The sequence below is a fragment of the Nicotiana tomentosiformis genome, chromosome 1 (genome assembly GCF_000390325.3).
Source record: "Nicotiana tomentosiformis chromosome 1, ASM39032v3, whole genome shotgun sequence".
NCBI lineage: Eukaryota > Viridiplantae > Streptophyta > Magnoliopsida > Solanales > Solanaceae > Nicotiana > Nicotiana tomentosiformis.
Window position 1 is genome coordinate 95,402,088 of NC_090812.1, and position 12,265 is coordinate 95,414,352.

Genomic DNA, 12,265 nt, shown 5'->3' on the forward strand with positions numbered 1-12,265 from the left:
AATCTAGCTACTCATGCTTAAATTGGAACAAAAAGAAGAAGAAATGATAATTAAACCCATATTGCTAATTAAAATGATAAAATCTATGTTCAAAAAGCTCAAAATAGCAAAAACTACTAAAAAGAGAAAAAGAAATTGTCTACTGTAGCAGCTGATGTCAAAAGTTGACCTAAAAAAGTGAAACTCTTCTATTTATATAGGGCTAGAATTTTCGGACAAAAATGCCCTTTTGGAGGTTCTGCGGCCGCACAATTCCATGTGCGGTCTGCACTTTTCTTCAGCTTGACAGGATTGGAAATCTGCGGCCGCATAATTCTGATATGCGGCCGTACTGCACTCTTTCTGTGGTCCGCACAATTGTAAGTGCGACCGCACCTTGTTCTTCTGCGGTCCGCACAAATGTGATTGTGGCCGCGTAGCTCTTCTTCGGCGACCGCACAATTTCACTTTTGGTGCACTTGAGATGCAGGTTCTCTGAACTTTTGCTCTGACCCAGCTTCTGCGGCCGCACACTTCATGTGCGGACCGTACTTTGCAACATTCTCTAATGGAAGATTCTTCACAACCTGCGGCCACAGATGATATTTTGCGGTCTGCACTTCTGAGCTTTTGTGCCTGTTTTTGTCCTTGAGTTCAGATTACTCCTTCTTGAGTTAGATTTCATCTCGGGAGCTCATCTTCCAATATTCCTGCAATTAAGAATATTTTATCAGTTTTCGAGAACACAGTTAAGTGCTTTTGGACTAAAACGAAAGCAAAAGGGCGCTAATAAGTAGTCAAAATCCCCACTTATCAACTCCCCCAAACTTAAGCTTTTGCTTGTCCTCAAGCAAATAAAGTAGTTCCCGCCTCCACAAGCTAGGAGCCATTCCAACTAATCAAAAGTGAATCAATCACACATCAATTGGGACCAACAATTATCCATACCACTTATGAATTATCAGCAAGGCAACAAGTTAAACTTTTAAGCACAAATAGTTCTAGTGTGACACTTGAGCATCAAGAGTTGACTTTGTTTATCAAGGAAGCTCGCTTTTTCATGTAAGTTATTGTGGATCCCAAACTCCTCCTCCTTTACTCTTCGTTTGCCTATCTCACTTAAGAATATAGAACTCAATCCAAAGATTTGTGAAAGGTTCTGTCATCTCTCTCAAAAGAATGTCACATGTACGACTTTAAGTACCATAGGCTTGCCCCTCATGTAAATCACCACTAATGTAAGCTACTCGGCTTGTAATCACATAGGGATTTTTCGGAATGCAATGAAGGCTTTTGGACTAAGGTTGGAAATGCTATGATAGAACGAGTTCATCTTTCCTTAAGCACTCCATTTTCTTTTCTAGGCTCATACTTTGCCAACTCTTTGAGGCATTTTCTTTTCCTTAGGGGAATTAGAGAGACTTAACATCACTCTTTATTGGTCATGATATTCATTTTCTCATTCTTTGATTTCTCCATGCTTTGTATCATTACTTTTCTTTGAATTCCTTCAACTTTTTAACTTATTCAATTTCTTTTTGTATTTTTCTTTTTGTTCTTTCTTTTTCTTGCCTTTTCTTCTCTTCATTTCTTTGATCTTTTATGCCTTGATACCTTTTTCAAACTCCTCGTCTCTCCCACAAACTTATATTTTTAGCCAATTATTTCACAAGAGTGTTAAGGAAAGCTCTGGTGCCAAGAAAGGGGGTCACGACAAAACGGGTAAAGGCTTGTTACATGGTTATCAAATGAGAAAGGTCTTAGGCTCGAATGGGTTGACTAGGGATAACAACATTGGTGGGCAATGAAAAATTTTAAGCGGGTCAAGGAGAGCCTACAATCAATTCTCAAGCCAAGCAAAACCTAAAATTTCACCTAGAAACACATCTAGGGCAAGTTCTAGACCATTCGCCTGGGTACTTGGACTTGTAAGAACAACATCTCACCTCTCACGCAACTAGATTGTTAAAGAGGGTGGAGTCGAGGGCCCACAACGATCATATTAAAGATTGAAAAATACTATGGTTCGACTAAACCACTCGATGATTTCCTAAGTCGACACAAGAGTTAGAAGGTCACTAACTAGAGCTATTTCTTTTCAAAACCTCGTTTTAATCATAAGCATGTAGTTAAGTGTATTGGTACCAAGTGAAGCATGTTTGACTCTTTGAACATGACTTAATTAGGTCTTTTTTTTTATAATTACTACTATTATTACCTAAACACCAAAAACAGACTCAATCCTTTAAGAAGGTTATCACGCCATCCATCGTTGGGAAGAGCCACCCAGTTCACACAAAAATCACATTTGGAAAGAACCGTGGCATTAAGAAAACCAAAGGCTTATTATCCACTAAGACATAAAAAGAAGCTATTAAATCAATAAAGAAGCTACTAATTCAAAAAGAAGACAAACATAAAGATAAAGAAGCTTTAAAACAAAAGAACTATTGAAAGCTAAACGAATATACATAATGAGAGATAAGAGGGAATATATACATAATGAGAAAGAGAAAGAAAATAGTAATAAGTTAATTACAGGCCAAATGTCTCATAGTTATCAAAATACAGACTCATGAGAATGTGTCAAAGAAACTCTAACCCCCCTCCCCCCCCCCCCCCCCCCCGAATAAAAATAAGCATTGTCCCCAATGCTTAACAACATAAGAGTAAGAGAAGGGTGAGAGTGAAGAAAACTCGCTATGGCTCTATGGCCATCTCTGTGTCCCCAGCAGTGGCACTGACCTCAATTTCATCCAATTGGATCTCATCATCCTCAAGTTCAGGAGTGGCTGGGTTGGTGAACATCTGATGGACTGCCTCAGCAGTGTCTGGCTCCTCAGACTGGCCATCTGGTGTTGTAGGTGCTGTGGGAGCTGTGCCTGGGTGGTGCGGGTCTATCAACATGTCAAATGGAATGTCTCTGGCTACTGCAAGCTTTGTAACCTGGCTCCGAAGCTTGTCCACTGACTTCTTAGATGCATGTCGCTTTCTCATTTTCTTTACCTCTTTGCCCAACTCTTCGATCACTACCCCATGTTGCACTAAAGTAGCCATGATCGTGTCTTGATTTTCCAGGAGCTTCTTTAAAGTTTCATCAACTATGCGAGGGAATCTGGGGTGCTGGAGAGGATGATTGTGCTGCAACATGACTTGATATGTCAGTCAGCTTTGCAATAGCTATCTACATCGAGTTGTTGAGGCTCGCCAGTGTCTAGGAGACTCGCAGTGCAGAGAGTGGAGCAGATGGCATAGGTACCGGCTTCAAAGCCGAGATGGGAGGTACTGAGGCTGAAGGTGGAGGCATGGTAGCTGCACTGGTAGAAGGCTCTGCTAAAGTGGATGGCATATCAGTTGTCTCTGTACCCACCACCGATGGCTCATCAGACTGGCCTACGGTGGTAGTCGGCTGACCCTTTCTCTTTGGGTTGTGTGCATCCATCAGATAATACTAAGAGAAGGGCTTCTTCACGCGAACCTTCATGTCATAATCTCTGGGCTCTACCGTGCATTCGTAAGGTACTCAGTGATGGTGTTGGGATACGGGTAGGAAATATCAGCCTGCCTGGCGACCACTAACATGTTGGCCGACATCACGGCACCCACTTTGATCGGGTCCCCGGCCATAATAGAGGCGACTAGAACTACCTGTGGAATAGGTAAGTTTGTCTCGTTCTGGCACGGGCCTAGTCTGCTGTATACGAAGGTCTGCCATCCCTTCGCCTCAAAATTTAGGGTGTTCTGTTGAATAGGAACCCCTGTAGTGATTTGTGGTGGTGATGGCCCCGGGATTGCAAGAAGCTCAGCTAGCCATGGGCGAGCTGCATCACCCATCGCCAGCTTCTCCAAATATTGTGCCGGCTCAACTTCCTCAAACCCCAAGTAGGAGTTCAGTGTGTGTTGGTCGAACCGCACCTTCAGATTTCTCACTTTTGTAAATTTGGTCCCTTTCTTTATATGTGCCACGCTTTCAAATACTCCTTGGGATCCACAACTGACTGGGTGAACCACATCCACCCCTGCCTCTCTCGAAACTGTCTCAACATTTCTGGATTGTACTTTTCAAGATCTTTGAGCTGGAACTATCGCTCAAGAGTGAATGATCTCACTGGCCACCACCCACACAAGCTGGTGAAGAAAGCTAGACTCACAAAACGGTCCTCCCAGACCTCTTTCTTCTTCGACCTCTCAAGGCCGGCAATTGTAGTATCACCCCCTTGGCCATCATCCGAAATATCATCAACAGTGGCTATTGGTGCCTCATGGACAGGTGTAGAAGAGGGCTCTGAAGCCTGACTTGCGCTCTCCGAACCCTCGGTGTGAGGAGGAAGGCTCATCCCAGAGTTGATACCTTCCCTGTGATTGTTGTGGCTGTGATTAGACTGCATGTTGCTCTTGTACTGAGTCACCCTCCGATGCTTCCCGAGATGGGGCATATGAACTAGATTCGGAGGGCTCGGGCTGTCTTCCTCGACCTATTGTAGCTTTCTTGGTGATTAACTTCTGGAGGGCGATGGGTAAAGTGCTTTTGGCTCAGCCTCTGGAAGGTTCACCCCTCCTCTTTGAAGTGTCACTGCGGCCACGAGATCTCACCATTTTCTGGAGGCTCAATAGCCTTTGTTGATCTGCGGTCCGCACGATTTATGGTGTGACCGCAGATTTTGACTGCGGACTGCATAATTCGATGTGCGGCCGCAGATTGGCCATTTCTCTGATAGACCAAACTTCAGAGAGTTTGTAATTTCCCATCTCAATTTGTGCGGTCGCAGTTGCCTTCTGCTGTAGCATTCAAAATTATGTGGTCCGCACAATACATGTGCGGTCCGCACTTTTTCTACACTTAGCTAATTTTTTGAGCATAGTTCCTGTAAAGCACATCCATTTCTGCAATGCACTTTATTTCCAGTTAGCACAAAATAACATCTATCTACAAAATAAGAAAGAAAAAAAAACATGGGTTGCCTCCCAAGAAGCGCCTAATTTAACGTCGCGGCACGACGCAGATTACCATCACTTCAAATGAATAACTTCCACCATGTGGCCATCATCAGCTTGTCCCAAATAATGCTTCACCCGGTGACTATTGACTCCGAATACCTCATCATTTTTGTTCTTCAAGTCCAATGCACCAAAAGGTGTCACACCCACAATTTCAAAGGGACCACTCCATTTGGATTTCAGCTTCCTGGGAAACATCTTCAATCGTGAGTTGAACAACAAAACAAGATTGCCCATCTTGAACTCCTTATTTCGGATGTATTTGTCATAAAGGTACTACATACTCTCTTTGTACAAGGACGAACTTGCATATGCATGGTACCGGAATTCATTCAATTCATTCAATTGTGCAACCCGCAAGTTAGCGGGTGCATCCCAATCAAGATTTGGCTTCTTTAAAGCCCACATGGCTTTGTAATCAAGTTCCACCGGAAGATGAAAATCTTTGAAAAACACCAACCGGTATGGAGACATCCCAATAGGAGTTTTGAAAGTAGTCCGATAGGCCCATAGTACATCATCAAGCTTCTTTGACCAATTCGCCCGATTAGCATTAACCTTTTTTGACAAGATACTCTTTATCTCCCGGTTGGAGACTTCCACTTGACCGCTAGCTTGAGGACGATAGGGAGTTGTAATTTTATGAGTGACACCATACTTACTAAGCAAAGTGTCAAACTCCTTGTTGCAAAAATGCGACCCCCCATCGCTTATGATAGCCCGCGGAGTACCAAATCTTGTGAAAATATTCTTCTTCAAGAACGCCACCACACTCTTCGCTTTATTGTTAGGTAGAGCAACGGCCTCAACCCATTTAGACACATAATCAATTGTGACCAAGATGTAGGTGTTTCCATAAGAACTCACAAAAGGAACCATGAAGTCAATACCCCACACGTCAAAGATATTGATCTCCAAAATGGTAGTGAGAGGCATTTCATTCTTCTTCGAGATTCCGCCGGCCCGTTAGCGTTCATCACATCTTTTCACCATATCACTTGAATCTTTGTAGATAGTGGGCCAATAGAAACCACAACTTAGCACTTTACCCGCAATTTTTGCTCCGCCATGGTGACCACCATAAGGCAAAGAATGGAAAGCCTCAAGAATAACATTTTGCTCTTCATCCGATACCCATCTTCTAATTACCCCATCCGTGAAAATCAAGAAGAGGTAAGGCTTGTCCCAATAATAATCTTGACAATCCTGTTTGAGCTTCTTCCTTTGATTTGAATAGAACTCATCTGGGATGATTCCACTTACAAGGAAGTTTGCTAGATCGGCGAACCATGGCACCTCATTCATTTAAATGGCCAAGAGTTGCTCATCGGGGAAAGAGTCATTGATTTCAAGGCCATCATGCGGCCTCCCCTCCCCTTCCAAATGAGACAAGTGGTCCGCCACTTGATTTTCATTCCCTTTCGGATCTTGAATGTCAATATCAAACTCTTGCAACAATAACACCCATCTCATCAACCTAGTTTTTGAATTTTTCTTGCTCATAAGATAGCGAAGTGCTGCATGATCTGTATGAACAATAACCTTTGCACCCATCAAGTATGTGGCGGAACTTCTCAATTGCAAACACAATGGCAAGGAGCTATTTTTCAGTAACGGTGTAATTTACTTGGGCATCATTCATGGTCTTACTAGCATAGTAGACCGGATAAAAAATCTTGTTGATACATTGCCCCAAAACTTCTCTAACCGCTAGATCACTAGCATCGCACATGAGCTCAAAAGGAATACTCCAATTAGGAGCGGTGATAATGGGAGTTGTTGTCAACTTGAACTTTAGCAATTCAAAGGCTCTCACGCAATTATCATTGAAGTGAAATTTAGCATCTTTCTCTAAAAGCTTGCACAAGGGGTTCACCACTTTGAAAAAATCCTTTATGGTGCGCTAGTAGAACCCTCGTGACCTAAGAAACTTCTCAATATCTTTCCCTGAATATCCGCCAAAGTCCACCCAATATCTTTCTTCCTTTTATGGAGCACCGCCAATGTAGAGTCAACCTGCACGTTAGTCAAACAAGAGGAAGTAATAACCGGTAAAGTAGAACAAGGGCCATGGAATTCATACCTGAGATGTGGAGGCAATGACTTCAACTCCAAGATAGGTGGCTCTTCAATTGAACGCTTTGTAGGAGGAGTTTTCCTGTTCTCAAGGTCCAAGGAAAACTTCCGGGGTGCATAGTTGTACGACCCCATTCCTTACAAAGAACTAACACATTCCATGAAGTCATCCATCTCGTCATCATCAAAATTTAGCAAGACAGCCTCCAACATGTCACCCACATTAATCGTGACACTTGTATCATCAATAATCACATCGGTCACCAAGTCCACGAACAAACACACTTCATTGCTATTCGGTTGCCTCATAGATTTGCACACGTGGAACACTACCTTTTCATCACCCATCCGGAAAGTGAGTTCTCCGGCTTCCATATCAACAAGAGCCTTCCTCGTAGCAAGGAATGGTATACCAAGAATAATCGGGACCTCATAGTCTACTTCACAATCAGGAATAACAAAATCCGCTGGAGAATGAACTTGTCAACTCGAACCAATACATCCTCAATCACCCCCAACGGTCTCTTCATTGTACGATCTGCCATTTGTAATCTCATAGATGTGGGTCTTGGTTTCCCAATTCCCAATGTTTTGAAAACCGAATAGGGCATCAAATTGATACTCACCCCAAGATCACAAGGAGCTTTTGCAAACTTGGCACTTCCAATGGTACAAGGGGTTGTGAAAGCACCGGGATCTTCCAACTTAGGAGCCATCGAATGCATAATTTCACTCACTTGGTGAGTGACTTTGATTGCTTCAAAATTCATCGATCGCTTCTTTGTCACTAAGTCCTTCATAAACTTTGCATATCCGGGCATTTACTCCAAAGCTTTAACTAGTGGCACATTTATCGAGAGACGCTTCATCATATCAATGAACTTTTTGAATTGATTCTTGCCATTTTTCTTGGCAAGCCTTTGAGGATAGGGAGGAGGTGGCTTAGGCAATGGTTCCTTAGCTTTTTACACTACCGGTTCCGATATGTCAATCACATGATCCCTAGACGGGTTCACATCCACTTGAGTATCTTCCACCGTTTCATCAATATCAATCCACACTTCATCATTTGTTTGTACCACTTTGCTCGGGATCTCCGCTTCTTATACCACTTACTCATCATCCACAAGTTGCCTTTGACTTGAGGTGGGGGCACTCCCACCTCTTCCACATCTTGTAGTAACAGACATGGCATGCCCCATGTTGTTCCTACCCTTTGGGTTCACCACTGTATCACTTGGTAGTGTTCACTTAGGATGAGAATTTAACGCTTGAGAGATTTGACCCATTTGCACCTCTAGATTGCGGATCGATGTGTTGTGTGAAGCAAGTTGGGCATCGTAATTGGCATTCTTCTCTATCATTTGTTTGAACATGTTCTCAATATGGCCCATTTCATTGTTAGACAAACTAGCACCATGGGAAGGATAATGAGGTGGGTTGCTCGGTTGTTGAGACATCGGGGGCCTTTGAAAACCCGACCCCCGATTTCCTTGATTGTTGTTCCACCCACCTTGGTTGTTACCTCCCCAATTGCATTGATTATTATTGTTATGCTCATTCCCTTGGTTATTGCTTCCATTCCAATTGCCTTGATTGTTTTCACTATTCCAATTACCTTGGTTGTTTGAAGGTCTCCATTGTTGTTGACTAGGGCCTTAGAAGTTATTTCTTTGCCCTTGAAAGTTGTTCATATATTGTACCTCTTCCTCTTGGTCAGCATAAGAACCATCTTGATCAAATCCATTATCATCTTGCACAAAATTGTCTACTCTTTGTTGCACTTATAGATTTCTTGTTCTTCTTTTGTTCACCATCATACTGACTCCCTCCATTGCATTGACTTGAATCGAGTTTTGCATTTCTTGATGTTGAGCCTTTGCCAATTGGTTCATGGTGGTTGTTAACTCGTCTATGGCTTGTCCATGGTCATGCAACTCTTTGTGAAGAAGAATCACATTTGGATCACCTTGTGGAACATTGGATCTATAATGCCATGCCGATAAAGTATCTGCCATCTCATCCAAAATATCACATGCCTCCGCATAGGGCGTATTCATGAAGTTCCCACCGGCAAGTTGATTCACTATACATTGGTTGATGGTATTGATCCCCTGATATAAAGTTTGTTGAATCGTGTTCTCTGTCATATCATTGTTGGGGCACTCTTTCACCATTGTTCTATACCTTTCCCATATCTCGTGCAGTGGTTCATTGGGCTCTTGCTTGAATGCTAAAATTTTATCTCGAAGAATAGCTGTGCCCGGGAGAGAAGTACTTTGAAATAGATTTCTCCGCTAGTTCATCCCAATTATGAATGGAATGATTTGGCAAATGTTCCAACCAATCTAAATCTTTCCCCCGTAGAGAGAAGAGTAAAATCCTTAGCCTCAAAGCATCATCGGAGTCATTTGTTTGTTTGCTCTCCCAACACATATCTACAAATCCCTTCAAGTGTGTATATGCATTTTGCCCCGGTGCACCCGTGAAGAACCTTCGTTTCTCGAGCAAAGTGAGCATCACGTTGGTTATTTGGAAGTTACCCGCCCTAATACGGGGAGAGACTATAGCACTTGCATACCCTTCATTCAGCAACACCCGGTGTGGAGCCGCTCGTGGTGGAGTTGGGGGCGGAGAGGGTACATTGTCTTGAGTCAGCCGGCCTTGTCTATTGGCTTGAGGTTCAAGAGGGACCTCATCCATTTAATCATCCTCAACATTCACACCCCCACGACTATGTTTTCGAGCTCGTTGTTTGCCATGACTGCACCAACAATAATCACACATTAGTAACAAATAAGGAAATGAATATATCCCAAAACATACCAAAATATATAGCTAACACCGTTCTTTATCTCCCGGCAACGGCGCCAAAAATTTAACTCGTCCAATTTCACTCATCTATTCGAGGTTATGAAAATAGTCTATGCAATAGTAATACCCAACTAGAGTCGGGGTTGAATTCCGTAGGGAGCTATATGAATGGGAGTTAGTAGTATATATCTTAGCGTGTGAGTTTGTATATCTAAATTTGCACTTTCGCAAAGTTTGGTTGTTTAAAAATCTAAATTACACTACGATTGAAATTTAAATACTGAAACTAGGAAATTGTTTTTGTTGTTTTTAAAATGATATGAAAGGCCTAGGGCTATGACCTTCGCCTAGGTATTTGCCTAGTAGGTTGTACACTTTAAAGCTTGTTTTATTGGTTGGGGTGTATTATATCTATCAACACTCGGTTATCCACTCAATACCTCTCGGTCAGAGAGTGATTTTTGCCCAATTTGGCTTTCTCAAGTCCAAATAGGTATTTGAACAAAACAGTTGAATAAAAGCTCAAGTTGGGTTTTATTATTTCTAGGTTCAACCCTTTAATTGGGCTTATCAATCTCTCGATTGACCCAATTTCTTTTAGCCAAGTTTTCCTAGACTAAGTCTCTCTTCCTCGAGTAGAGACCAAGTCAAATAGGCATGAACTAATATTTGCAACCATTAATTCTTCAAATAAAAGCAAGAACAAGGCTAAATATTAAATACCCAATCATAAACAAGCAATAAATCAAACACTCATTAAGTTTATACACTAGGGTTGGGTGACAACCCTAGTAAAAATCTAGCTACTCATGCTTAAATTGGAAGAAAAAGAAGAAGAAATGATAATTAAACCCATATTGATAATTTAAATGATAAACTCTATGTTCAAAAAGCTCAAAATAGCAAAAACTACTAAAAAGAGAAAAAGAAATTGTCTACTGTAGCAGCTGATGTCAAAAGTTGACCTAAAAAAGTGAAACTCTTCTATTTATATAGGGCTGGAATTTTCGGACAAAAATGCCCTTTTGGAGGTTCTGCGGCCGCACAATTCCATGTGCGGTCTGCACTTTTCTTCAGCTTGACAGGATTGGAAATCTGCGGCCGCATAATTCTGATATGCGGCCGTACTGCACTCTTTCTGTGGTCCGCACAATTGTAAGTGCGACCGCACCTTGTTCTTCTGCGGTCCGCACAAATATGATTGCGGCCGCGTAGCTCTTCTTCGGCGGCCGCACTTTTGGTGGACTTGAGATGCAGGTTCTCTGAAATTTTGCTCTGACCCAGCTTCTGCGGCCGCACACTTCATGTGCGGACCGCACTTTGCAACATTCTCTGATGGAAGATTCTTCATAACCTGCAACCGCAGATGATATTCTGCAGTCTGCATCTCTGAGCTTTTGTGCCAGTTTTTGTCCTTGAGTTTATATTACTCCTTCTTGAGTTGGATTTTATCTCGGGAGCTCATCTTCCAATATTCCTGCAATTAAGCACATTTCATCAGTTTTTGGGAACACAATTAAGCTAATAAGTAGTCAAAATCCCCACTTATCAGTGCTTTTGAAGAGGACGTCTCTTATTTATTCCGGCACTAGCATTTGAAGTACTTGATTAACTTTCAAATGATAAAATCAATTCATCGTATGGACAAGAAACAAGATAAAAATAAAAGGACTTTATTCTATTCCTTCTATCTTCAAAAGTACATAAGCATTCGTTTTGCTGAAAGAAAAGAGATTGTCATTACATGTGGCTAATTTGTACAACTTGTTTCTACGGGACTTGATGTGCAGTCCCCGATCTCGATGATGCATATTTGTTACCGGACTTTGTAGTCCCAGTTTCTGTGGCAATCGGGTTGCCGTATTCTCATATCATTCCCTTCCCAGTGTTCGAATGCGAAGAATGCGAATTGGAACACTATAAGTCTTGATCCTTTGAAGATCCCACTATTGAATGGTTGGATAATCTTTGGATCGGTAGCAAACTTATTTTTCCATTAGGAAATTTGCTACCGAGCCAAAGATTATCTAACCAACCCCAGTGGCTTGTAGGGAAGGAGCACTCATGAACAGTTGAATAGCCTTTGGTCTGATAGCAAGCTTCGTTTCCCGTTAGGAACTTTGCTATCGAGCCAAAGACTATTTAACCATCCCGCAATGGCTTGTCATTTTTGTGCCTTGTCATTTAAAGGTCTGCCGATGACATTTCCTTCGTAGTATGCATTCCATTGTTGCCTCGTTAAAAACCTTGCCTGAAAACCCCAATTGGGACAAAAACTGGATGAAGGAAAAAAAAAATGCAACTCATACTTTCAGTATAAACGGTGCTCGTCAGCAATAATACCTTTTGAGGTGGGTCACATTCTAGTTTCTTGGCAATTTTACTCCGTCTTGGTTTT

The 12,265-nt window shown here is 42.1% G+C and overlaps 1 protein-coding gene across 1 annotated transcript; it reads right to left on the reverse strand.

Moving 5' to 3' along the window:
* Window positions 1-5,943: 5,943 nt before the first annotated feature.
* Window positions 5,944-6,282, reverse strand: LOC138907251 (uncharacterized). Its single transcript, XM_070197796.1, has one exon. The coding sequence runs from the start codon at window positions 6,280-6,282 to the stop codon at window positions 5,944-5,946; it is 339 nt and encodes a 112-aa protein (XP_070053897.1).
* Window positions 6,283-12,265: the final 5,983 nt, after the last annotated feature.